At 44.2% G+C, this 27,972-nt stretch overlaps 1 protein-coding gene across 1 annotated transcript in view; it reads right to left on the bottom strand.

Annotated features, from left to right (window-relative positions):
• The window catches only part of drp2 (dystrophin related protein 2), a 411,043-nt gene that overhangs the window by 43,011 nt on the left and 340,060 nt on the right, over positions 1–27,972 (bottom strand). Inside the window, exons 15-18 of the mRNA XM_061930041.2 lie at positions 23,772–23,929; positions 2,947–3,113; positions 2,703–2,814; positions 1,250–1,386 (exon numbers count right to left, since the gene is read on the bottom strand). Coding sequence (XP_061786025.2) covers positions 1,250–1,386; positions 2,703–2,814; positions 2,947–3,113; positions 23,772–23,929 — 574 coding nt within the window. The remainder of the gene's footprint in view (positions 1–1,249; positions 1,387–2,702; positions 2,815–2,946; positions 3,114–23,771; positions 23,930–27,972) is intronic.

Raw genomic sequence — 27,972 nt, forward strand, 5'->3', positions numbered from 1 at the left:
CTTATGACCAGCATATATTCTGCATGTTCCTGAAGACTAAAAGTATTGCACTCCTAATGTCAGCTAGTGACACTAGACCTGGACCTAATAACCCCTGGACTGTCCTCTTTCTACCTTTACTAGAAATAAGCTGACTTCATGAAGTGAAAAGATACAGCAGTTGAAATAAGGTCACAGAGATGTTAGTTACATCACCCTCACAAGCTGCCAGTGTGCAGGCCCATAAACACGCTAAACTGGCCTCACTGACTGCCTGCGGCTTGCTTGGCTTCCTGATGACTGCACGCCTTTTAGTCTCATCCCTCTCCTTTTTAGCACTTTGTCACGCCAACATGCCGGGTGACATCACTGCATCACCACTTTGTCACGCCAACATGCCGGGTGACATCACTGCATCACCACTTTGTCACGCCGACATGCCGGGTGACATCACTGCATCACCACTTTGTCACGCCGACATGCCGGGTGACATCACTGCATCACCACTTTGTCACGTCGACATGCCGGGTGACATCACTGCATCACCACTTTGTCACGTCAACATGCCGGGTGACATCACTGCATCACCACTTTGTCACGCCAACATGCCGGGTGACATCACTGCATCACCACTTTGTCACGCCAACATGCCGGGTGACATCACTGCATCACCACTTTGTCACGCCAACATGCCGGGTGACATCACTGCATCACCACTTTGTCATGCCAACATGCCGGGTGACATCACTGCATCACCACTTTGTCACGTCAACATGCCGGGTGACATCACTGCATCACCACTTTGTCACGCCGACATGCCGGGTGACATCACTGCATCACCACTTTGTCACGTCGACATGCCGGGTGACATCACTGCATCACCACTTTGTCACGTCGACATGCCGGGTGACATCACTGCATCACCACTTTGTCACGTCAACATGCCGGGTGACATCACTGCATCACCACTTTGTCACGCCAACATGCCGGGTGACATCACTGCATCACCACTTTGTCATGCCAACATGCCGGGTGACATCACTGCATCACCACTTTGTCACGCCAACATGCCGGGTGACATCACTGCATCACCACTTTGTCATGCCAACATGCCGGGTGACATCACTGCATCACCACTTTTTGCTGCCAGTCTCCCGCTTTCAGCCTGGCGGACCACCGCACATGGTCACTGTGTGTGTGTGTGTGTGTGTGTGTGTGTGTGTGTGTGTGTGTGTGTGTGTGTGTGTGTGTGTGTGTGTGTGGTACTGACGTGTGGGAGCTGTCGGCCTCCAGCACGGACTGGAGTGGCAGGTATCCTCTCTGCGGGTGTTTGCTGAAGTACTGCTTGGATCTGAACTTGTTCTTCAGAGTCTTGGCAAAGTCCCTCATCTTCTCCCCTGAAGTGGTCTGGAGTGGGCATTAGGGAGGAGACCAGGATGAAGGAGGAGACCAGGAGGAAGGAGGAGACCAGGACAAAGGAGGAGACCAGGAGGAAGGAGGAGACCAGGAGAAAAGAGGAGACCAGGAGGAAGGAGGAGACCAGGACAAAGGAGGAGACCAGGAGGAAGGAGGAGACCAGGAGAAAAGAGGAGACCAGGAGGAAGGAGGAGACCAGGACAAAGGAGGAGACCAGGAGGAAGGAGGAGACCAGGAGAAAAGAGGAGACCAGGAGGAAGGAGGAGACCAGGACAAAAGAGGAGACCAGGATGAAGGAGAAGACCAGGATGAAGGAGGAGACCAGGAGGAAGGAGGAGACCAGGACAAAAGAGGAGACCAGGAGGAAGGAGGAGACCAGGATGAAGGAGGAGACCAGGATGAAGGAGGAGACCAGGATGAAGGAGGAGACCAGGAGAAAAGAGGAGACCAGGAGAAAAGAGGAGACCAGGAGGAAGGAGGAGACCAGGATGAAGGAGGAGACCAGGATGAAGGAGGAGACCAGGACAAAAGAGGAGACCAGGATGAAGGAGGAGACCAGGATGAAGGAGGAGACCAGGACAAAAGAGGAGACCAGGATGAAGGAGGAGACCAGGATGAAGGAGGAGACCAGGATGAAGGAGGAGACCAGGATGAAGGAGGAGACCAGGACAAAAGAGGAGACCAGGAGAAAAGAGGAGACCAGGAGGAAGGAGGAGACCAGGAGAAAAGAGGAGACCAGGACAAAAGAGGAGACCAGGATGAAGGAGGAGACCAGGATGAAGGAGGAGACCAGGACAAAGGAGGAGACCAGGAGAAAAGAGGAGACCAGGAGAAAAGAGGAGACCAGGAGAAAAGAGGAGACCGGGAGGAAGGGAGAGGAGAACGGATGACACCACGTCTTCACTCCTCCATTGCACTGGCTAAAACACATGTTGACCTTTTGACCTCTGACCCCTGCAACCCCATAACATCTTGGATTGAGTGTTCCCACCAACACTGCACTAGGCTACTGAATGGGGGTGAGACAGGCATCCTGCACTAGGCTACTGAATGGGGGTGAGACAGGTATCCTGCACTAGGCTACTGAATGGGGTGAGACAGGTCAAAGACGTGAGAAGTAGAAAGGATCAAGTTCTGTCAAACAAAATGACTTTGCTAATTATTCAAATGAGCTGCATTTTTATTTATTTTTTTAAATCAAAGTTGACTAATTGATGAGTGTCTCACGAGCCACAACGACAGATCCCACATCAGGACAAGGAAAAAGTCAAGCCAACTGTAAGCAAGAAGAAGAAGGCGGGTCTTACTGGCGTGTAGTACTCCATGATGGGGTAGTGCAGCTTCTTGCCCTTGCTGGTGCGCCCGGTCAGGAAGCAGGTCTGGCAGATGTCCACATTGAACTGCTTCAGACTGCGATACCTGCCAGGTGCAACACGACACCAGGTGAGCTCCACAGCTGCGCTCCAATCCCGCAGGATGCACTTCTAAAGACTTTGGCTGCCGCATAAATAAATGATGCGAGACACGCATCATTTGGACCTTTCCACCTGCCTGAAGCCCTTGATGGGACATTGTTTGCAGACGTGACATTTGGCCTGGTGCTTGGTGGACTCTGCTGCCGTCACCCGGTGCAGCACGGGCAGCCAGACCATGGACTGGGGCTCCAGGCTGGTCCAGTCCAGGAAGTGCGACACCTCGATGGCCGGCTTGCCTGAAGCCTGCGCAGACAAGACTGTGAAATATAGGCAGGCAAGGCAGGAAGATGAAGAAGGACTGGAAGTCCACGTGTACACCAGTCAAGTCCCATACCTGCCAACTTTTGAAATCAGAAAAACCTAGTAGCCAGGGTCCAGGGGCCGCAGGCCCCGGTAGGTCCAGGACAAAGTCCTGGTGGGGGGTTCAGGTTCGCCCCCCGACGCAAAATGATTATTAGCATTCAGACAGGTTAAAATGTTGCTAAAACCATCACTTTTCTATCAGTCACAGTGACTTTTCAAAACAAAAATATTACAGCAAAAATCATATGGGTTGATTGACATGTTTATTCTGTAAGCTAACTTCAATAGTTTGAAATTATTTTGACAGTTAATGCCAGTTATCCTGTCAACCTTTCACAAGACTTCAATTTGTTGATTGAAAGTATAAACACTTTTTACAGTAAACAAATGGTAAAACAGTGTCATGTCTGTGTGATCATGTTTTGTTTTAGTAATGTTCGGTTTAAATTTTGGACTTTTTGTGCACTTTTGTTTTGTTTTGTCACCATAGCAACCATTAGTTTCACCTGTCACGTCACGCACCTGTTCCACGTTTGGACTCATTGTGCACTCTTGTCACCATAGCAACCATTAGTTTTCACCTGTCACGTCACACACCTGTTTCACGTTTTGAGTCACGCACCTGCTTTCACTAATCATGTCCATAGTATTTAAGTTCATTCATTTTCTGTTGTTCCTCCTGACGACATCACCACATTTATGCTCCTGCACACTCTCCACACCCTGATGACCCTTGCTACTCTTTTTTTCATGCCGGTTCCATGCCAAGTAAGTTTTTGTTTGTTAAGCCACAGTTAGTGTTTTGTTTAATTGTTCATAGTTTCTGCCAATGTGCAAGTTTTGTGTTTAAAGTCTAGTTTTATTCTCCGCCACTGTGCGCGCTTTTTGTTTATTCCTTTTTTGATAGTTTAAAATAAATCATGTACCCACCTTCAAGCCTTGACCAGTCCAATTCATTTGCACCACGGGAGAACAAACCAAGCCAAAGTCCAAGTCCTGACAAACAGTACTAAACAATTCCATTAAAAAAAAAAGTGGTGTCATTATTAACTTTCTGTCCAAGCTTGTATAATCTACTGCCTTGTTCAATTGTGAAAAATATTCTGTGCCTAAAATTCACATTTCTATCACAATTATCATACTGTAAACATGGTAAGCTAACTTCGTTAAAATTAATAGTCCTGTCAATAGCATGGAATTACAATTCAAATGTAGTTTTTTTTGTAAGCCTTTCAAAAGAATTCAAAATATGAAAATTAATTTAAGCCATCAGACACTTGAAAAGTGGCACATCACATCTCTAATGTAATCATTTGTACTTTTCAACAGAAATAGCACTGCAAAAATATTAAGGACATACTTCTGTATTTTGGTAGTTATGCTGTCAACATTTAACAAGATTTCTTCAACTTGGACTTGAAAGCATAAATAGTATAAACACTTTTAACAGTATAACAGTACTAAACAATTCCAATAGATAACATTGGTGTCATTACCTTTTTGTGGCTAAAATCCACATTTATTCTATCAGATTGATCATACTGCAAAAATGATATGGTAACTTTATGATAAGTTTACCGTATTTTCCGCACCATAAGACGCCCTGGGTTATAAACCGCGCCTTCAATGAACGGCATATTTCAAAACTTTGTCCACCTATAAGCCGCCCCGTGTTATAAGCCGCATCTAACTGCGCTAAAGGAATGTCAAAAAAACAGTCAGATAGGTCAGTCAAACTTTAATAATATATTAAAAACCAGCGTGATGTGGGCGCGCATGGAGTCGTATATCAACATGGACGGAGCTGCGTGAAAAAAGCCACCCGGCCTCTTCGCGTAAACTTACCTTAACCACTCGCTCATCTTTTCTTCATCCATCCATCCCTTCGAGTTAGCTTTTATGATGACGCCGGCTGGAAAGGTCTCTTTTGGCAAGGTCTTCCTTTTGAATATCACCATGGGTGGAAGTTTCTGGCCATTAGCATGGCAAGCTAGAACCACAGTGAAGGATGACTTCTCATTCCCTGTGGTGCGAATATTCACCGTACGTGCTCCCGTTGTATCCACAGTGCGGTTCACAGGAATATCAAAAGTCAGTGGAACCTCGTCCATGTTGATAATGTTCTCTGGCCGGATCTTTTTTTTCAGCTATCTTGTTTTTACAATATGCACGGAAAGTAGCCAGCTTTTCTTGAAAGTCTTTAGGCAGTTGCTGTGAAATAGTAGTCCGTGTGCGGATGGAGAGATTGCGTCTTTTCATGAACCGGAAACCTGTCGCTTAGTAGGAGCCATTTTGTGGTCTTTACAGATGTAAACACACAAAGGAAATGAAACGTAATATCCGCGCGCTTTTTCTCTTCTATGGGGGCGGGTGGTTGCTTACAGTAGAAGAAGAAGCGCTTCCTGTTCTATGGGAGCGGGTGCTTACCTTGGCGGTTGCTTGCGTAGAAGAAGAAGCACTTCCTCTTCTACGGGGAAAAAAGATGGCGGCTGTTTACCGTAGTTGCGAGACCGAAACTTTATGAAAATGAATCTTAATATTAATCCATATATAAAGCGCACCGGGTTATAAGCCGCACTGTCAGCTTTTGAGTAAATTTGTGGTTTTTAGGTGCGGCTAATAGTGCGGAAAATACGGTACTTGAAGTGGCATAAAACACTGAAAGTGATTGTTCCTATAACCCCTTTGTTTCAAATGTTTGTTCCACTTGTGGCAGTCGGGCACCAGCATACCGTCTTTGACAACTTGAAGTGGCATAAAACACTGAAAGTGATTGTTCCTATAACCCCTTTGTTTCAAATGTTTGTTCCACTTGTGGCAGTCGGGCACCAGCATACCGTCTTTGACAACTTGAAGTGGCATAAAACACTGAAAGTGATTGTTCCTATAACCCCTTTGTTTTAAATGTTTTATGCCACTTCAAGTTGTCAAAGACGTGCTGTGAAATACAGCCGACAGGATTGCGCACCAAACACGAAGCAAGGCCAAAGCGCATGCATGGTGCAGGAGAACAAAGGACTTCTTTCATTTAAGGTTTGTGATAAACCATCAAACTCATTCGTTAAAAGGACTCTATAGTAATATATAAAGTGAGTTTTTCTGGACATTATCATGCAAGAAAAGTTTATTTCTGGGACCGCGATCACCGCGTAATGATTTTTAAAGGTTGCATTACAAACATGTAACTGTCCCATGTGATCAGCCAGTGCGATTGGAAGTCCATGCTCAATTATTGCCTCCGTAAATAAAACTTCGGCATTTATCACATTCAAAGAATCTGTTTGGGCGACGAAAAACGTTGAAAGTTTTCCACTTGTATCGCTAGCAACGGCATTAGACTTGTGTTTTTTTGTCCCAACGTGGTCTTTTACATCGCTAATTCCTCCGCGTCCGATCGAAAAATCTTGTCTGCACAAGGTGCAATTCACGTAGTTTTCACCCTTTTTTTTTTTTAATTAATGAAAACCCGTATTTTTTATCACTGCAACCGTAACCCGGAATAGGTTGATGAAAACCGTACTAATTACGGGAAAACCGGAGTAGTTGGCAGGTATGAAGTCCACGTGTACACCAGTCAAGTTCCATCCTTCCATTTTCTACAGTTGTCACCTTGTAGAGAAAAACAATGATTGTCAAATCCTTTTCAACTTATATTCAATTGAATAGACTGCAAAGACAAGATATTTCATGTTCACACCAAGAAACTTTATTATTTTTGCAAATAACCATGAACTTGGAATTTAATGGCATTTTTACCAGTGTGTTACATGGGCCTTTCCTTTTAACAACACTCAGTAAAGGTTTGGGAACTGAGGAGACACATTTTTGAAGTGGAATTATGTCCCATTCATGTACAGCTTAAGTTGTTCAACAGTCTCCCTTCTCATGTTTTAGGTCTTCACACATTTTCAATGTCTGGACTACAGGCAGGCCAGTCTAGTACCTGCACTCTTTTACTATGAAGCCACGTTGATGTAACACCTGGCTATGGCATTGTCTTGCTGAAATAAGCAGGGGCGTCCATGATAACGTCGCTTGGATGGCAGCATATGTTGCTCCAAAACCTGTAAGTACCGTTCAGCATTAATGGCGCCTTCACAGATGTGTAAGTTACCCATGTCTTGGCCACTAATACACCCCCATACCATCACACATGCTGCCTTTTACACTTTCACCCGACAACAGTCCCCATTGTTCTTTTCCTTTTTGGTCCACAGTTTCCATAAACAATTTGAAATGTGGACTCGTCAAGACCACAGAACACTTTCCCACTTTGCATCAGTCCATCTTAGATGAGCTGAGGTCTCTGGGTGTTGTTGATAAGTGACTTTGGCTTTGCATAGGAGAGTTTTAACTTGCACTTACAGATGTAGCGACCAACTGCAGTTACTGACAGTGGGTTTCTGAAGTGTTCCTGAGCCCATGTGGTGATGTCCTTTACACACTGATGTGGCTTTTTGATGCGGTACCGCCTGAGGGATCCAAGGTGTGTTATTAATATCATGGCTTATGTGCAGTGATTTCTCCAGATTCTCTGAACCTTTTGATGATATTACGGAGCGTAGATGGTGAAATCCCGAAATTCCTTGTTGAGAAATGTTGTTCTTAAACAATTTGCTCAGGCATTTGTTGACAAAGTGGTGACCCTCGCTCCGTCCTTGTTTGTGAACGAGTGAGCATTTCATGGAATCTACTTTTAATACCCAATCATGGCACCCACCTGTTCCCAATTAGCCTGTTCACCTGTGGGATGTTCCAAATAAGTCTTTGATGAGCATTCCTCAACTTTCTCACTCTTTTTTGCCACTTGTGCCAGCTTTTTTGGAACATGTTACAGCTATCAAATTCCAAATGAGCTAATACAGGTAAAAGCCAGTAAATTAGAATATTTTGAAAAACTTGATTTATTTCAGTAATTGCATTCAAAAGGTGTAACTTGTACATTATATTTATTCATTGCACACAGACTGATGCATTCAAATGTTTATTTCATTTAATTTTGATGATTTGAAGTGGCAACAAATGAAAATCCAAAATTCCGTGTGTCACAAAATTAGAATATTACTTAAGGCTAATACAAAAAAGGGATTTTTAGAAATGTTTGCCAACTGAAAAGTATGAAAATGAAAAATATGAGCATGTACAATACTCAATACTTGGTTGGAGCTCCTTTTGCCTCAATTACTGCGTTAATGCGGCGTGGCATGGAGTCGATGAGTTTCTGGCACTGCTCAGGTGTTATGAGAGCCCAGGTTGCTCTGATAGTGGCCTTCAACTCTTCTGCGTTTTTGGGTCTGGCATTCTGCATCTTCCTTTTCACAATACCCCACAGATTTTCTATGGGGCTAAGGTCAGGGGAGTTGGCGGGCCAATTTAGAACAGAAATACCATGGTCCGTAAACCAGGCACGGGTAGATTTTGCGCTGTGTGCAGGCGCCAAGTCCTGTTGGAACTTGAAATCTCCATCTCCATAGAGCAGGTCAGCAGCAGGAAGCATGAAGTGCTCTAAAACTTGCTGGTAGACGGCTGCGTTGACCCTGGATCTCAGGAAACAGAGTGGACCGACACCAGCAGATGACATGGCACCCCAAACCATCACCCAATCATGCAAATTTTGCATTTCCTTTGGAAATCGAGGTCCCAGAGTCTGGAGGAAGACAGGAGAGGCACAGGATCCACGTTGCCTGAAGTCTAGTGTAAAGTTTCCACCATCAGTGATGGTTTGGGGTGCCATGTCATCTGCTGGTGTCGGTCCACTCTGTTTCCTGAGATCCAGGGTCAACGCAGCCGTCTACCAGCAAGTTTTAGAGCACTTCATGCTTCCTGCTGCTGACCTGCTCTATGGAGATGGAGATTTCAAGTTCCAACAGGACTTGGCGCCTGCACACAGCGCAAAATATACCCGTGCCTGGTTTACGGACCATGGTATTTCTGTTCTAAATTGGCCCGCCAACTCCCCTGACCTTAGCCCCATAGAAAATCTGTGGGGTATTGTGAAAAGGAAGATGCAGAATGCCAGACCCAAAAACGCAGAAGAGTTGAAGGCCACTATCAGAGCAACCTGGGCTCTCATAACACCTGAGCAGTGCCAGAAACTCATCCACTCCATGCCACGCCGCATTAACGCAGTAATTGAGGCAAAAGGAGCTCCAACCAAGTATTGAGTATTGTACATGCTCATATTTTTCATTTTCATACTTTTCAGTTGGCCAACATTTCTAAAAATCCCTTTTTTGTATTAGCCTTAAGTAATATTCTAATTTTGTGACACACGGAATTTTGGATTTTCATTTGTTGCCACTTCAAATCATCAAAATTAAATGAAATAAACATTTGAATGCATCAGTCTGTGTGCAATGAATAAATATAATGTACAAGTTACACCTTTTGAATGCAATTACTGAAATAAATCAAGTTTTTCAAAATATTCTAATTTACTGGCTTTTACCTGTATTTGCAAAAAATACCAAAGTTTCTCAGTGTGAACATGAAATATCTTGTCTTTGCGGTCTATTCAATTGAATATAAGTTGAAAAGGATTTGTTGTATTCTCTTTTTATTTACCATTTACACAACCTGACAACTTCACTGCTTGTGGGCTCTGCACTAAACCGCGCAGCGTTCGTCTCCCCAAGACACCTTGTTGAGGATTCCAGGATGGCCTTGGAGGGAAGACGTCTTCATAAAGGAATGACTTGCTAAGCGATGGAAATCTGTGATGTGCTAAATTCTCATTAAGTCTGCATCCGAGGTGCATTAAGAGTTTGATTTCCCTGCGGCCTTCTCTGCTGCTGGAGCACTGCTGCATCATAAATGCACGTGTGTGTGTGTGTGTGTGTGTGTGTGTGTGTGTGTGTGTGTGTGTGTGTGGTCATCCTACAGACAATGAGCTTTAAAGAAGTGGATCTCTCCTGGGATGAAGAAGGCTCCAACACGCAGGTGTCCCAACCTCAGGCCACATCTGGCCCGCCACATCTTTTCATGCATCAATAAAGTACTTCCATCTTTTCTCAAGAAATGTACTCTACATTTCTACTATTTGACTAGACTTTGAACCCTGCGGCTTACAAAAACGGTGCAGTTAATTTATGGCTTTCTCTTCGCCGACGGTCACAAAGCTGTTTAGACCGAGCCTTCAACCGGAAGTAAAAGTCCTGCACCGTCTTATAGCCATCCGTAGCGTTTTTACTCGTATGGATTCTTCATTCCTCACTCCAAACTAAAACCTCCATTTACCAACTTCATTGGTTCCTGAACATGGTTGGTCAATTGCATGGTGAAACAGTTCCTATAAGAAACTATGTCATCATGAACAATGGTTCCAGCCTCAACAAAAGTCCCTATTTTCATGAAGGTTTGTACACAATATAAAGTGTTATACAGTCCTGTACCGTATTTTTCACAGTATAAGTCGCACTGGAGTATAAGTCGCACCGGCCAAAAATGCATAATAAAGAAGGAAAAAACATATATCAATCAATCAATCAATGTTTATTTATATAGCCCTAAATCACAAGTGTCTCAAAGGGCTGCACAAGCCCCAACGACATCCTCGGTACAGACCCCACATAAGGGCAAGGAAAAACTCACCCCAGTGGGACGTCGATGTGAATGACTATGAGAAACCTTGGAGAGGACCGCATATGTGGGTAACCCCCCCCCTCTAGGGAGACCGAATGCAATGGATGTCGAGTGGGTCTAACATAATATTGTGAGAGTCCAGTCCATAGTGGATCCAACATAACAGTAAGAGTCCAGTCCACAGTGGGGGCAGCAGGAAACCATCCCAAGCGGAGACGGGTCAGCAGCGCAGAGATGTTCCCAACCGATACACAGGCGAGCGGTCCACCCCGGGTCCCGACCCCGGACAGTCAGCAGCCCATCCATGGCCACCGGACCTGTGTGTCTCCCCTTCCACAAGGGGTAGGGGGGAGCAGAGGAGAAAAGAAAAGAAACGGCAGATCAACTGGTCTAAAAAAAAAGAGGGGGCTATTCAAAGGCTAGAGTATACAAATGAGTTTTGAGATGGGACTTAAATGTTTCTACTGAGGTAGCATCTCTAACTGTTACCGGGAGGGCATTCCATAGTACTGGAGCCCCAATAGAAAATGCTCTACAGCCCGCAGACTTTTTTTGGGCTCTGGGAATCACTAATAAGCCGGAGTTCTTTGAACGCAGATTTCTTGCCGGGACATATGGTACAATACAATCGGCAAGATAGGACGGAGCTAGACCGTGTAGTATTTTATACGTAAGTAGTAAAACCTTAAAGTCGCATCTTAAGTGCACAGGAAGCCAGTGCAGGTGAGCCAGTATAGGTATATATTAATGTATATAAAGGTATATACAGTATAGGCGTAATATGATCAAACTTTCTTGTTCTTGTCAAAAGTCTAGCAGCCGCATTTTGTACCAATTGTAGTCTTTTAATGCTAGACATAGGGAGACCCGAAAATAATACGTTACAGTAATCGAGACGAGACGTAACGAACGCATGAATAATGATCTCAGCGTCGCTAGTGGATAAAATAAAACAAATTTTAGCGATATTACGGAGATGAAAGAAGGCCGTTTTAGTAACACTCTTAATGTGTGACTCAAACGAGAGAGTTGGGTCAAAGATAATACCCAGATTCTTTACTGATTCGCCTTGTGTAATTGTTTGGTTGTCAAATGTTAAGGTGGTATTATCAAATAAATGTCGGTGTTTAGCAGGACCGATAATCAGCATTTCCGTTTTCTTAGTGTTGAGTTGCAAGAAGTTAGCGGACATCCATTGTTTAATTTCATTAAGACACGCCTCCAGCTGACTACAATCCGGCGTGTTGGTCAGCTTTAGGGGCATGTAGAGTTGGCTGTCATCAGCATAACAATGAAAGCTAACACCGTATTTGCGTATGATGTCGCCTAGCGGCAGCATGTAAATACTAAAGAGTGCAGGGCCAAGAACCGAACCCTGGGGGACTCCGCACGTTACCTTAACATAGTCCGAGGTCACATTGTTATGGGAGACGCACTGCATCCTGTCAGTAAGATAAGAGTTAAACCACGACAAGGCTAAGTCTGACATACCAATACGTGTTTTGATACGCTCTAATAAAATATTATGATCGACGGTATCGAAAGCAGCGCTAAGATCAAGAAGCAGCAACATGGATGACGCATCAGAATCCATGGTTAGCAGTAGATCATTAGTCATTTTTGCGAGGGCTGTCTCCGTAGAGTGATTTGCCCTGAAACCGGATTGAAAAGGTTCACAGAGATAGTTAGACACTAACTAAAACTGTTCATTTAGCTGCTGTGCAACGATTTTTTTCGAGGATTTTCGAGATAAAGGGAAGGTGGGACACCGGCCGGTAGTTTACCATGAGGTCAGGATCGAGGTTAGGTCTTTTGAGCAGAGGATGAATAACCGCTTTTTTGAATGCTAGTGGAACAGTGCCAGAGGAAAGTGATAAGTTTATAATATTTAGCACTGATGGACCTAATAATAGAAAAAGCTCCTTGATAAGTTTCCCAGGAAATGGGTCAAGTAAACATGTTGTTTGTTTGGTCCCCTTAACACATCTTAACAATTCCTCTAATGTTATTTCATCAAAGAGAGAGAAACTATTTTGGAGGGCGGTATCCTTCGTAGATACAGTCGTATCTGTGTTAATAGAACCCAGTTGTAGCTGGGATGCGTTGTCTTTAATCTCCTTTCTAATGAGTTCCATTTTCTTATTAAACAAATTCATAAAATCATCTGCTGAGTGGGTGGAGCTACTGGGAGGAGTCCCTTGTTGGGTTAGCGATGCTACTGTACTAAACAAAAATTTAGGATCATTTTTGTTGAGGTGGATGAGATTTGAGTAATATTTAGCTTTAGCTAAGGTAAGCATGTGTTTATAAGTTATTAAACTATCACTCCATGCTTGATGGAAAACCTCAAGTTTAGTAGCACGCCATTTGCGTTCCAGCTTTCTACATGATAATTTATGGGCTCTAGTTTCTTCTGTAAACCATGGGGTGCGCCTTTTAGGGGCTCTTTTTTGTTTTAGCGGTGCTATACTATCAATGGTGTCGCGCAGGGCGTCGTTACAGTTGTTAGTGAGGTTATCAATACAGCCGACATAATTTGGGAATGGTGCCATTACCGAAGGCAGTAGGCCAGCAAGAGTCATCGTTGTGGCAGCATTAATGTTGCGGCTGCTATAGTAATTATTATTATTAGTTTGTTGACAATGAGTCAGAACTTCAAATTTTATAAGGTAATGATCGGACATTACTTTAGTATACGGGAGTATCGTAACTTTGGAGGTGGTGACACCCCTGACCAGCACTAGATCTATCGTATTACCGTTGCGATGCGTAGGTTCATTTATTATTTGTGTAAGACCACAGCTATCAATTATAGTCTGGAGCGCCATGCACTGAGGGTCCGATGGGGTATTCATATGGATATTAAAGTCCCCCATTATGATTATATTGTCGGCGTGCGTCACTAAATCAGCAACAAACTCTGAAAATTCACTGATGAAGTCCGAATTGGGTCCTGGGGGGCGGTAGATAACAGCCAGGTGGAGAGGCAGCGGTGTGACAAACCTCATAGTAAGCACCGACGGGATCACCACCTTATCGTGGTGGGGCACTTTGCGCGTCTCCATGACCCCTAGAGCTATGTCGGCTGGAGTCTTGTACTCCTGGCAGGGTTACCCAAGCCGAACAGGTCGAAGGGTAGAGTCCAGACTAAGAGTGATCCCGAAGACCTCAACGGTGGAGCAGGCAGAAGATGGTAGCAGTGAGAAGCACCACAATGGCTGTAAAAGCGGACGAAGGCTAAGGGAGCACACCCTGACAGAAAAGCAAGCTGGTGGCGGCAAGCTTTGAGGCGGTTTCCCAAAAACCTGGATTCCGGCAGCTTCCTGCAGTTGTAAGAAGATGCCGGTCGTCTAGGGTCTCCCTTGCCACTGGAACGATCTTCTTACAATCAAGGTAGTGGCGTTGGGAAAAGCGCACCCCTCATGCCACTCTAAAAACCATCATTGCGCAGGTATCTTCTTTACCTGAGTCTCCGACCTCAGATCCAGGATCGGACTTTTCAAACATCAGCAGACTCATAAATAAAAGAAGATGGTCATCATCGAATCGATGGACAACTATAACCTAACCTAAGTAAGCACCTCAAACGAGTTATATTTATTATTTAGGTTCGGGGTAAGGTTAAAGTTTTTGTTGTATATGAGTGCGACTCCCCCACCCCTTTTAATGGGACGGGCAATATGTGCATTCGTATAGTTAGGAGGAGACGCCTCACCCAGCGCAAAGAAATCGTCTGGTTTGAGCCAGGTCTCGGCGAGACCAATGACGTCAAGATTATTGTCTCTAATGACCTCATTAACTAATAACGTTTTGGAAGATAATGATCTTATGTTTAAGAAGCCCATATTATAGGTAGTGGGCTGTTTTGAGGAGTTTTTTGTTGAAATTATCCGTAGTAGCAATATTAATAATGTTGCGTTTATTATGTGTAGTGCACTTTAAATAATTTCGACCATATCTAGGAATTGATATGACGGGAATTTTCCGATTGTTTGCTTGATGTTGTGATAAACTGAACGCATCATAACTTGCCACCTCAGTAGAGTGCATGTCTACTTCTGATAAAGCCATCACAGAAAAATAAGTCACACTGGAGTATAAGTCGCATTTTTGGGGAATTTTTGTATGTGATAAAAGCCAACAGCAAGAATAGACATTTGAAAGGGAATTTAAAATAAATGAAGAATAGTGAACAACAGGCTGAATAAGTGTACGTTATATGAGGCATAAATAACCAACTGGTATGTTAACGTAACATATTATGGTAAGAGTCATTCAAATAACTATAACATATAGAACATGCTATACGTTTACCAAACAATCTGTCACTAAATCCCATGAAATCTTATACGTCTAGTCTCTTACGTGAATGAGATCAATAATATTATAATGTGTTCATCATTTCACACATAAGTCGCTCCTGAGTATAAGTCGCACCTCCGGCCAAACTATGAAAAAAACTGCCACTTATAGTACGAAAAATTCAGTATGTCAAATAAATACACATAACAAAGAGCAATGGATCAACTTTCTATTTAAAAACACGCTGAACTGTTGTTGCTCCGGAAACACGCGCACTCACAAAGAAGCCACAATGGTGCCCTCGCAAATGATCAGAAATCCTAAACGTACAATTCAAATGACCAGAAATCCTTAACTTTCTATTTAAAAACCGCCTGAACTGTTTCTTGCTCCGGCAACACGCGCACTCACAAAGAAGCCACAATGGTGCCCTCGCAAATGATCAGAAATCCTTAACTTTCAGCAGCCTTTGAAACAAAAAGAAAATGTAGAAAATAAAAACAAAGTTTCCTGCATTATATTTGACCTTTAGATTTATTCTCATTCACCAACCTCTATTGGCTGTCTTTGTGATGTACCACAGAATGTTTCGTGGATCATTTACCAACTTGATTACCATTGAACATGTCATGTTAAAGTATTTAACGTGCATGCAAAGAACATTTCTCAGTTGGCAAATCTATCCTGTAGCCACGCCCCCTCAGGTAATACAGCTCCGGTGTTGTGACCTCTGTTTACATTTGTCAGTAAATAATACAACGAGCTTGTTTCCTTGCTCTTCATGGTCTCCCCGACCTGCAACTCGGTGCGGCGTTCAGCAGGAGGAAAGCGAGAACCTGCGGCTGAGGCGAGCGTTCAACACATTTAGTTTCGATCATATATTTTGGTATATTTTATTAAAACAACAAGGAAGTAATAATATGACGCGAACATGACTGTTTAAGAACGCTGATTTCCGCGGATATTTTACAAGCCTGAACTTTACCAAGCATATTGCGACAAGAGTAAACATTTAAAGAAGTCAAAGTCACTGAAGGAAAGGAGCAGAAGGAGAAAGACAAGGGCTCGGGGGGCCGCAGCCCCTGGAACCCCCCCCCCCCCTCCTCCGACCCTCTTCCCTGCGTGTTCTCTTGTGTTGAAGAAGTGCTACACGTCATGTCGCCGTGCAATAAGTCTGCTCTGGCATGTGTGGAAAGGATGTAGATATGATTAAGAGTTTTTTTTGTCAAGACTGGGTCCGGGGTGTGTGCTTTTCCAGGATGCAACGGAAAGTTGGCACGGGCGAGACGGGAATTAAGGTACATGATTTATTTATTAACTATAAATACAAAAAAAGGATCAAACAAAAGGCGCGCACAGTGGCGGAGAATAAACTATGAACAATTAAACAAAACTTGCAAACTATGGCTTGAATAAAGAAAACTTACTTGGCATGGACAAAAAAGGAGCAGCGTGAACATGGACATGAAAAAATGGACAGAGCATAAATGTGGTGTGAGGTCGTCAGGACGAACAACAGAAAATGAATGAACTTAAATACTTATGGACATGATTAACAACAGGTGCGTGACTCAAAACAGGTGCGTGACATGACAGGTGAAACTAATGGGTAACTATGGTGACAAAACAAAACAAAAGTGCACAAAAATTCCAAAAATAAAACCTGATCACACAGACATGACATTTTTCTTTTTTACATAGCCATGTTTAGAGTATCTAGTACTTTTCCTTGCTTATTCTACCAGTCTCTCTTTGTATTCAGATTGTCTGTTTTATGTCTCAACCTTGGAATGTGAAAACCTCCCCCATTGGTTTCTTATCAGTGTTGAGAGGTGGGAGATGGGGGCTTTCTTTTGTGTGAAAAGAGTGTGTTTTTCCCTTGGAATGCCAGATCAACTAGAGCAGCCGATACGAATGCATTGATTAAGTTGATCTCCCAAAGCTTTGGAATAAACTTGAAAATATTCCAATTCTGTCTTGATGGTCCTTCTTACTCAGCATATATGTCATCGAAAGAACTTGGGGTTGAGCAGTAACTTAGAACTGGTCTGACGCAACACATGTTATTCCCAAAAGGTATGGTGTCTTCACAATTACACACGGAGCCTTTTAGAAAAATGCACGGGACTTCTTGCAAAGTCCCCCACTGGTTTCTTATCAGTGTTGAGAGGTGGGAGATGGGGGCTTTCTTTTGTGTGAAAAGAGTGTGTTTTTCCCTTGGAATGCCAGATCAACTAGAGCAGCCGATACGAATGCATTGATTAAGTTGATCTCCCAAAGCTTTGGAATAAACTTGAAAATATTCCAATTCTGTCTTGATGGTCCTTCTTACTCAGCATATATGTCATCGAAAGAACTTGGGATTGAGCAGTAACTTAGAACTGGTCTGACGCAACACATGTTATTCCCAAAAAGGTATGGTGTCTTCACAATTACACACGGAGCCTTTTAGAAAAATGCACCGGACTTCTTGCAAAGTCTTTTTTTTCTTCCACAAAGATGCCCAGGCTGTTGTGTTGTTTTTGTGGGACTCATTTTGAGGTAAGAAAACGGACAAAACGAGTAAAAAAAGAGGAAACTCACACAAACGCGCTGAAGACGTGGGTGCGTCTTGTGCAGAAAGTGAGTGGAAGGCTCCGCCTCCACTAGAAGGACACACCCCCTGTGTTTGTGTCTCAATGACTGAACGATGCGATCGGACACACAAAATAGTTGTTCAATCACAAAGTTTGCAAATAGCTGGTAGCTGAGGTTGCTGTGGAAGGTGAACTTCCTCAGACGTCGCCACACTTTGTGATATTTAATGTGCGACTAAATGCTCCCGACATGAAGCAAATGGCAAAAGGGATTGATTTTAATCAGCCGTGTCTGATAGGACAAGCGTGGAGCAGAACAGGGCGAGCATAATTAGGATGTGCTTTGAATATCAGGGCGTGAAAAGGCCACCCGCTCATGAATCCCATGGAGTGTCACTTTTTACAGCGCTAAAATGAAGTGCTGCCCCACAGCAAATGTCACAGGCTACAAACTCAACTTACGCCCTACAAAAACAGCCCTGAGCGGAAAAACACCAACTCATGCACAACTCACATGTCTGGAACGCATCAGCCAGCAGGGAAGGTACAGTCCTGATCAAAAGTCTACGTACACGTGTAAAGAACATCATGTCATGGCTGTCTTCACTTTACAATCATTTCTATTTTTTTGTGATGTAGTGATTGGAGCACAGAGTTCCTTAAGGCTCTGGAGGCTGTGGGGCTGTCTTGGTTGACAAGACTCTGCAGCATCGCGTGGACATCGGAGGCGGTACCTCTGGATTGGCAGACCGGGGTGGTGGTTCCTCTCTTTAAGAAGGGGAACCGGAGGGTGTGCTCTAACTATCGTGGGATCACACTCCTCAGCCTTCCCGGTAAGGTCTATTCAGGTGTACTGGAGAGGAGGCTACGCCGGATAGTCGAACCTCGGATTCAGGAGGAACAGTGTGTTTTTCGTCCTGGTCGTGGAACTGTGGACCAGCTCTATACTCTCGGCAGGGTCCTTGAGGGTGCATGGGAGTTTGCCCAACCAGTCTACATGTGTTTTGTGGACTTGGAGAAGGCATTCGACCGTGTCCCTCGGGAAGTCCTGTGGGGAGTGCTCAGAGAGTATGGGGTATTGGACTGTCTGATTGTGGCAGTCCGCTCCCTGTATGATCAGTGCCAGAGCTTGGTCCGCATTGCCGGCAGTAAGTCGGACACGTTTCCAGTGAGGGTTGGACTCCGCCAAGGCTGCCCTTTGTCACCCATTCTGTTCATAACTTTTATGGACAGAATTTCTAGGCGCAGCCAAGGCGTTGAGGGGATCTGGTTTGGTGGCTGCAGGATTAGGTCTCTGCTTTTTGCAGATGATGTGGTCCTGATGGCTTCATCTGGCCAGGATCTTCAGCTCTCACTGGATCGGTTCGCAGCCGAGTGTGAAGCGACTGGGATGAGAATCAGCACCTCCAAGTCCGAGTCCATGGTTCTCGCCCGGTAAAGGGTGGAGTGCCATCTCCGGGTTGGGGAGGAGATCTTGCCCCAAGTGGAGGAGTTCAAGTACCTCGGAGTCTTGTTCACGAGTGAGGGAAGAGTGGATGGTGAGATCGACAGGCGGATCGGTGCGGCGTCTTCAGTAATGCGGACGCTGTATCGATCCGTTGTGGTGAAGAAGGAGCTGAGCCGGAAGGCAAAGCTCTCAATTTACCGGTCGATCTACGTTCCCATCCTCACCTATGGTCATGAGCTTTGGGTTATGACCGAAAGGACAAGATCACGGGTACAAGCGGCCGAAATGAGTTTCCTCCGCCGGGTGGCGGGGCTCTCCCTTAGAAATAGGGTGAGAAGCTCTGTCATCCGGGGGGAGCTCAAAGTAAAGCCGCTGTTCCTCCACATCGAGAGGAGCCAGATGAAGTGGTTCGGGCATCTGGTCAGGATGCCACCCGAACGCCTCCCTAGGGAGGTGTTTAGGGCACGTCCGACCGGTAGAAGGCCGCGGGGAAGACCCAGGACATGTTGGGAAGACTATGTCTCCCGGCTGGCCTGGGAACGCCTCGGGGTCCCACAGGAAGAGCTGGACGAAGTGGCTGGGGAGAGGGAAGTCTGGGCTTCCCTGCTTAGGCTGCTGCCCCCGCGACCCGACCTCGGATAAGCGAAAGAAGATGGATGGATGGATGGATGATTGGAGCACATACTTGTTGGTCACAAAAAACATTCATGAAGTTTGCTTCTTTTATGAATTTATTATGGCTCTACTGAAAATGTGAGGGTCAAAAGTATACATACAGCAATGTTAATATTTGCTTACATGTCCCTTGGCAAGTTGACCTGCAATAAGGCGCTTTTGGTAGCCATCCACAAGCTTCTGCTTGACCACTTGACCACTAAATTGCTGCAGTTCAGCTAAATGTGTTGACATGGACTTGTTTCTTCAGCATTGTCCACACCTTTAAGTCAGGACTTTGGGAAGGCCATTCCAAAACCTTCATTCTAGCCCGATTTAGCCATTCCTTTACCACTTTTGACCACATAACTTTCCTCCAGAAGGTCTTATCTTTGTCCATGTGATGTCAGATGGAACAAAAATGGAGCTGTTTGGCCACAATACCCAGCAATATGTTTGGAGGAGAAAAGGTGAGGCCTTTAATCCTAGGATCACCATGCCTACCGCATACCTGCCAACTTTTGAAATCAGAAAAACCTAGTAGCCAGGGTCCAGGGGCCGCAGGCCCCGGTAGGTCCAGGACAAAGTCCTGGTGGGGGGTTCAGGCTTCGCCCCCCCGACGCAAAATGATTATTAGCATTCAGACAGGTTAAAATGTTGCTAAAACCATCACTTTTCTATCAGTCACAGTGACTTTTCAAAACAAAAATATTACAGCAAAAATCATATGGGTTGATTGACATGTTTATTCTGTAAGCTAACTTCAATAGTTTGAAATTATTTTGACAGTTAATGCCAGTTATCCTGTCAACCTTTCACAAGACTTCAATTTGTTAATTGAAAGTATAAATAATGATAAATGATAAATGGGTTGTACTTGTATAGCGCTTTTCTACCTTCAAGGTACTCAAAGCGCTTTGACACAGTATAAACACTTTTTACAGTAAACAAATGGTAAAACAGTACTAAACAATTCCATAAAAAAAAAAATTGGTGTCATTATTAACTTTCTGTCCAAGCTTGTATAATCTACTGCCTTGTTCAATTGTAAAAAATATTCTGTGCCTAAAATTCACATTTCTATCACAATTATCATACTGTAAACATGGTAAGCTAACTTCATTAAAATTAATAGTCCTGTCAATAGCATGGAATTACAATTCAAATGTAGTTTTTTTGTAAGCCTTTCAAAAGAATTCAAAATATGAAAAATGAATGAAAATGAATTTAAGCCATCAGACACTTGAAAAGTGGCACATCACATCTCTAATGTAATCATTTTAACTTTTCAACAGAAATAGCACTGCAAAAATATTAAGGACATACTTCTGTATTTTGGTAGTTATGCTGTCAACATTTAACAAGATTTCTTCAACTTGGACTTGAAAGCATAAATAGTATAAACACTTTTAACAGTATAACAGTACTAAACAATTCCAATAGATAACATTGGTGTCATTACCTTTTTGTGGCTAAAATCCAAATTTATTCTATCAGATTGCTCATACTGCAAAAATGATATGGTAACTTTATGATAAGTTTACTTGAAGTGGCATAAAACACTGAAAGTGATTGTTCCTATAACCCCTTTGTTTTAATTTTTTTATGCCACTTCAAGTTGTCAAAGACGTGCTGTGAAATACAGCCGACAGGATTGCGCACCAAACACGAAGCAAGGCCAAAGCGCATGCATGGTGCAGGAGAACAAAGGACTTCTTTCATTTAAGGTTTGTGATAAACCATCAAACTCATTCGTTAAAAGGACTCTATAGTAATATAAAGTGAGTTTTTCTGGACATTATCATGCAAGAAAAGTTTATTTTTGGGACCGCGATCACCGCGTAATGATTTTTAAAGGTTGCATTACAAACATTTAACTGTCCCATGTGATCAGCCAGTGCGATTGTAAATCCATGCTCAATTATTGCCTCCGTAAATAAAACTTCGGCATTTATCACATCCAAAGAATCTGTTTGGGCGACGAAAAACGTTGAAAGTTTTCCACTTGTATCGCTAGCAACGGCATTAGACTTGTGTTTTTTTGTCCCAACGTGGTCTTTTACATCGCTAATTCCTCCGTGTCCGATCGAAAAATCTTGTCTGCACAAGGTGCAATTCGCGTAGTTTTCACCCTTTTTTTTTTTAATTAATGAAAAACCGTATTTTTTATCACTGCAACCGTAACCCGGAATAGGTTGATGAAAACCGTACTAATTACGGGAAAACCGGAGTAGTTGGCAGGTATGCTACCGTCAAGCATAGTGGTGGTAGTATTATGCTCTGGGCCTGTTTTGCTGCCAATGGAACTGCTGCTTTAAATGAGACAATGAAAAAGGAGGATTAGCTCCAAATTGTTCAGGACAAGCTAAAATCATCAGCCCGGAGGTTGGGTCTTGGGCGCAGTTGGGTGTTCCAACAGGACAATGACCCCCAAACACACCTCAAAAGTGGTAAAGGAATGGCTAAATCAGGCTAGAATGAAGGTTTTAGAATGGCCTTCCCAAAGTCCTGACTGTGGACAATGCTGAAGAAACAAGTCCATGTCAACACATTTAGCTGAACTGCAGCAATTTAGTGGTCAAGTGGTCAAGCAGAAGCTTGTGGATGGCTACCAAAAGCGCCTTATTGCAGGTAAACTTGCCAAGGGACATGTAAGCAAATATTAACATTGCTGTATGTATACTTTTGACCCTCACATTTTCAGTAGAGCCATAATAAATTCATAAAAGAAGCAAACTTCATGAATGTTTTTTTGTGAGCAACAAGTATGTGCTCCAATCACTACATCACAAACAAATAGAAATGATTGTAAATGATTGAACATGACATGATGTTCTTTACAAGTGTACGTACACTTTTGAGCAGGACTGTATGCGCTAGAGATGCGCGGTTTGCGGGCACAACCGCGGAGTCCGCGGATTATCCGCGGATCGGGCGGATGAAATAAAAAAAAATTAGATTTTATCCGCGGGTCGGGTCGGGTCGGGCGGTTGAAATAAAAAAAAAAAAAGATTTTAAATAGATTCAGGCGGGTGGCAGTTAAACCAATTGGGAAATATATATACATAGTTAAATGTTGTTACCCACATACGAAAAACGAGCAGGCACCTGCTGCATATGCCACAACAGAAAAAAAAAAAAAAAAAGATGGACACTTTTACGGAGCGGAGAAGGGACGCCTCGCCGGGGTCCTGGACCGAGGCCCCTTCCCCCGAGAGGGCCCCACCGGGAGCCGTAGCTGAGGCGATCCGCGAGAAGGGCCCGACGCACGTCCAGGGTCACCACCGCGCCCACCGCACCGACACCCCGCCTCGTCCGCCTTCGCCGCGGCCGGCGTCACGCGCAGCAGGTAAGCAGCTTACCTGCCCGCCACCCCCGTGGCCGGGGGCTCGTAACAGGGGTCACTCCGCGCGCTCCGCCCGCGCAGCTTACCTGCCCGCCACCCCTGTTGCCGGGGGCGCGTAACAGGGGTCACTCCGCGCGCAGTGCGCTCACGAAAGGGGTGGGGCTCACCCTGGTTGATATAGACAGCAGGACGGTGGCCATGGAAGTCGGAACCCGCTAAGGAGTGCGTAACAACCCACCTGCCGAATCAACTAGCCCTGAAAATGGATGGCGCTGGAGCGTCGGGCCCATACCCGGCCGTCGCCGGCAGCGAGACGCGCTTGGAGGTGCGCTCAGCGCGGCTCCCATATGATTGCGCACTGGTGTGCGTCTGGGTCGTGACAGCGTGGCACGCGAATGTCTGTGCTGCATTGGATCAGTCTCCTTTCTTTAACAGGCAAAAGCTTTATAACCTCACTAATGCCTTGCATCGTCTATATTAGATATATAACAACGGGCGGGTGCGGGCGGGTGCGGTTCTGATCAAATGTTACATCGGGTGGATGGCGGATGGTTGACGACTTTCTGATGCGGTTGCGGATGAAATAATTGCCTATCCGCGCATCTCTAGTATGCGCATTAAAACCATGTCATGCAAATCTGACCTTGTGTTCCCAGCTAAGACCACGGAGACGCGGCGTGTTCCCGCCTCACCATGCGGAAGCAGCTGCGGACGCTGGGCTCCACGTTGCTGCCACCGAAAGCGGCGACTTCGCCCAACTGTCGGGGGATCTGGACGGCCTCGTGGAGCAGCAGGCTGAGGTGGCGCTGGTCCGTCAATCCTCCCGTGCCGGACACTTGATGGAATAAGTCTGCGGAGAAGAAGAAGACTTTGAACTTTGTGCACGCTAGTCCAATCAATGTCATATAGAAACAAACATGGAGGATAGAAAATGTGGATTTAGCAGCAACATTCAGCACACACTTGCTACGTTTTCACAGCAGTCATGAATAATGTTTGTGTAGAATTCTTTCTACTTCCACGTAATGCTGCAACACTCTCACAACATGCTGATGTTAGCACCTGCTGACCTTCAACCCCAGAAAAACTCATTTACTATTTCAATCCTGCATGTTCAAAACAGCCTTTGACATGTGGCACACATTTCTTTGAAGGACAAGATGAGCTCGCTTAAAACCACTGAGTCTAGTCTACAGTCCTCCATTCATCGAAGTCTTTCTTTCTACCATCCTCCATTCATCCAAGTCTTTCTTTCTACCATCCTCCATTCATCTAAGTCTTTCTTTCTACCATCCTCCATTCATCCAAGTCTTTCTTTCTACCATCCTCCATTCATCTAAGTCTTTCTTTCTACCATCCTCCATTCATCTAAGTCTTTCTTTCTACCATCCTCCATTCATCCAAGTCTTTCTTTCTACCATCCTCCATTCATCCAAGTCTTTCTTTCTACCATCCTCCATTCATCTAAGTCTTTCTTTCTACATCCTCCATTCATCCAAGTCTTTCTTTCTACCATCCTCCATTCATCTATGTCTTTCTTTCTACCATCCTCCATTCATCCAAGTCTTTCTTTCTACCATCCTCCATTCATCTAAGTCTTTCTTTCTACATCCTCCATTCATCCAAGTCTTTCTTTCTACCATCCTCCATTCATCTATGTCTTTCTTTCTACCATCCTCCATTCATCCAAGTCTTTCTTTCTACCATCCTCCATTCATCCAAGTCTTTCTTTCTACCATCCTCCATTCATCTAAGTCTTCTGGAGTATACATAGTTAGGGTTTTGGCACCAACCGTTTGGACCAGATCTAACCAATCTAAGTCTAAGACTAGATGTGACCAATCTAAGTCTAATACTTGATGTGACCAATCTAAGTCTAAGACTAGATGTGACCGATCTAAGTCTAAGACTAGATGTGACCGATCTAAGTCTAAGACTTGATGTGACCAATCTAAGTCTAAGACCAGATGTGACTGATCTAAGTCTAAGACTAGATGTGACCAATCTAAGTCTAATACTTGATGTGACCAATCTAAGTCTAAGACTAGATGTGACCGATCTAAGTCCAAGACTAGATGTGACCGATCTAAGTCTAAGACCAGATGTGACCGATCTAAGTCTAAGAATAGATGTGACCGATCTAAGTCTAAGACTCGATGTGACCAATCTAAGTCTAAGACAAGATGTGACCAATCGAAGTCTAAGACTAGATGTGACCGATCTAAGTCTAAGACTAGATGTGACCAATATAAGTCTAAGAATAGATGTGACCGATCCAAGTCTAAGACTAGATGTGACCAATCTAAGTCTAAGAATAGATGTGACCAATATAAATCTAAGACTAGATGTGACTAAACTAAGTCTAAGACTAGATGTGGCCCATCTAAGTCTAAGACTAGATGTGACCGATCGAAGTCTAAGACTAGATGTGACCGATCTAAGTCTAAGACTTGATGTGACCAATCTAAGTCTAAGACAAGATGTGACCGATCGAAGTCTAAGACTAGATGTGACCAATCTAAGTCTAAGACTAGATGTGACCAATATAAGTCTAAGAATAGATGTGACCGATCCAAGTCTAAGACTAGATGTGACCAATCTAAGTCTAAGAATAGATGTGACCGATCTAAGTCTAAGACTAGATGTGACCAATCTAAGTCTAAGACAAGATGTGACCGATCGAAGTCTAAGACTAGATGTGACCGATCTAAGTCTAAGACTAGATGTGACCAATATAAGTCTAAGACTAGATGTGACCGATCTAAGTCTAAGACTAGATGTGACCAATCTAAGTCTAAGAATAGATGTGACCAATCTAAATCTAAGACTAGATGTGACTAAACTAAGTCCAAGACTAGATGTGACCCATCTAAGTCTAAGACTCGATGTGACCAATCTAAGTCTAAGACCAGATGTGACTGATCTAAGTCTAAGACTAGATGTGACCAATCTAAGTCTAAGACTTGATGTGACCGATCGTAGTCTAAGACAAGATGTGACCGATCTAAGTCCAAGACTAGATGTGACCGATCTAAGTTTAAGACCAGATGTGACCGATCTAAGTCTAAGAATAGATGTGACCGATCTAAGTCTAAGACTAGATGTGACCAATATAAGTCTAAGAATAGATGTGACCAATCCAAGTCTAAGACTAGATGTGACCAATCTAAATCTAAGACTAGATGTGACTAAACTAAGTCCAAGACTAGATGTGACCCATCTAAGTCTAAGACTCGATGTGACCAATCTAAGTCTAAGACCAGATGTGACTGATCTAAGTCTAAGACTAGATGTGACCAATCTAAGTCTAAGACTTGATGTGACCGATCGTAGTCTAAGACAAGATGTGACCGATCTAAGTCCAAGACTAGATGTGACCGATCTAAGACTAAGACTAGTAAATATTACAAGTACATATGATTCCTGCTGATATCGGTATTGTATCGGAAGTGTAACCGTTAACGCTCACACAATCATGGATGAGATGTTCGCAAGGCTCGCTAGTTGTCAAACAAATCAAATCTATTATTATTATATCCATCACTCTTATTGGTACTAAACACAAGAACATTTGGACTCTGTTCCACACTTAAAATTGCTAAAATTAAAAAAAATGAATGCATATAAAGTAAATGAAAATGAAAGACACTTTAGTTTTATGGAAGCAGCCACTTGCCAACAGAAGAGTGTGTGGCTTAAGTCTTACACTGGAATGATGGAGGACATGTCAGGCAGGTTTAAGTCTTACACTGGAATGATGGAGGACATGTCAGGCAGGTTTAAGTCTTACACTGGAATGATGGAGGACATGTCAGGCAGGTTTAAGTCTCACACTGGAATGACGGAGGACATGTCAGGCAGGTTTAAGTCTCACACTGGAATGATGGAGGACATGTCAGGCAGGTTTAAGTCTCACACTGGAATGATGGAGGACATGTCAGGCAGGTTTAAGTCTCACACTGGAATGATGGAGGACATGTCAGGCAGGCTGCGCAGCAACGGACTCGGTCCTTCTAAAGCCTGCAGAGTCTTGCCTCCATGACAGTCATCACAGAGTCTTGCCTCCATGACAGTCATCACAGAGTCTTGCCTCCATGACAGTCATCACAGAGTCTTGCCTCCATGACAGTCATCACAGAGTCTTTGTCTCCATGACAGTCATCACAGAGTCTTGCCTCCATGACAGTCATCACAGAGTCTTGCCTCCATGACAGTCATCACAGAGTCTTGCCCCCATGACAGTCATCACAGAGTCTTGCCTCCATGTCAGTCATCACAGAGTCTTGCCTCCATGACAGTCATCACAGAGTCTTGCCTCCATGACAGTCATCACAGAGTCTTGCCTCCATGACAGTCATCACAGAGTCTTGCCTCCATGTCAGTCATCACAGAGTCTTGCCTCCATGACAGTCATCACAGAGTCTTGCCTCCATGACAGTCATCACAGAGTCTTGCCTCCATGACAGTCATCACAGAGTCTTGCTTCCATGACAGTCATCACAGAGTCTTGCCTCCATGTCAGTCATCACAGAGTCTTGCCTCCATGACAGTCATCACAGAGTCTTGCCTCCATGTCAGTCATCACAGAGTCTTGCCTCCATGACAATCATTACAGAGTCTTGCCTCCATGTCAGTCATCACAGAGTCTTGCCTCCATGACAGTCATCACAGAGTCTTGCCTCCATGTCAGTCATCACAGAGTCTTGCCTCCATGACAGTCATCACAGAGTCTTGCCTCCATGACAGTCATCACAGAGTCTTGCTTCCATGACAGTCATCACAGAGTCTTGCCTCCATGTCAGTCATCACAGAGTCTTGCCTTCATGACAGTCATCACAGAGTCTTGCCTCCATGACAGTCATCACAGAGTCTTGCCTCCATGACAGTCATCAC

The sequence above is a fragment of the Nerophis lumbriciformis genome, linkage group LG36, assembly GCF_033978685.3.
Source record: "Nerophis lumbriciformis linkage group LG36, RoL_Nlum_v2.1, whole genome shotgun sequence".
In the NCBI taxonomy this organism is placed as follows: Eukaryota; Metazoa; Chordata; class Actinopteri; order Syngnathiformes; family Syngnathidae; genus Nerophis; species Nerophis lumbriciformis.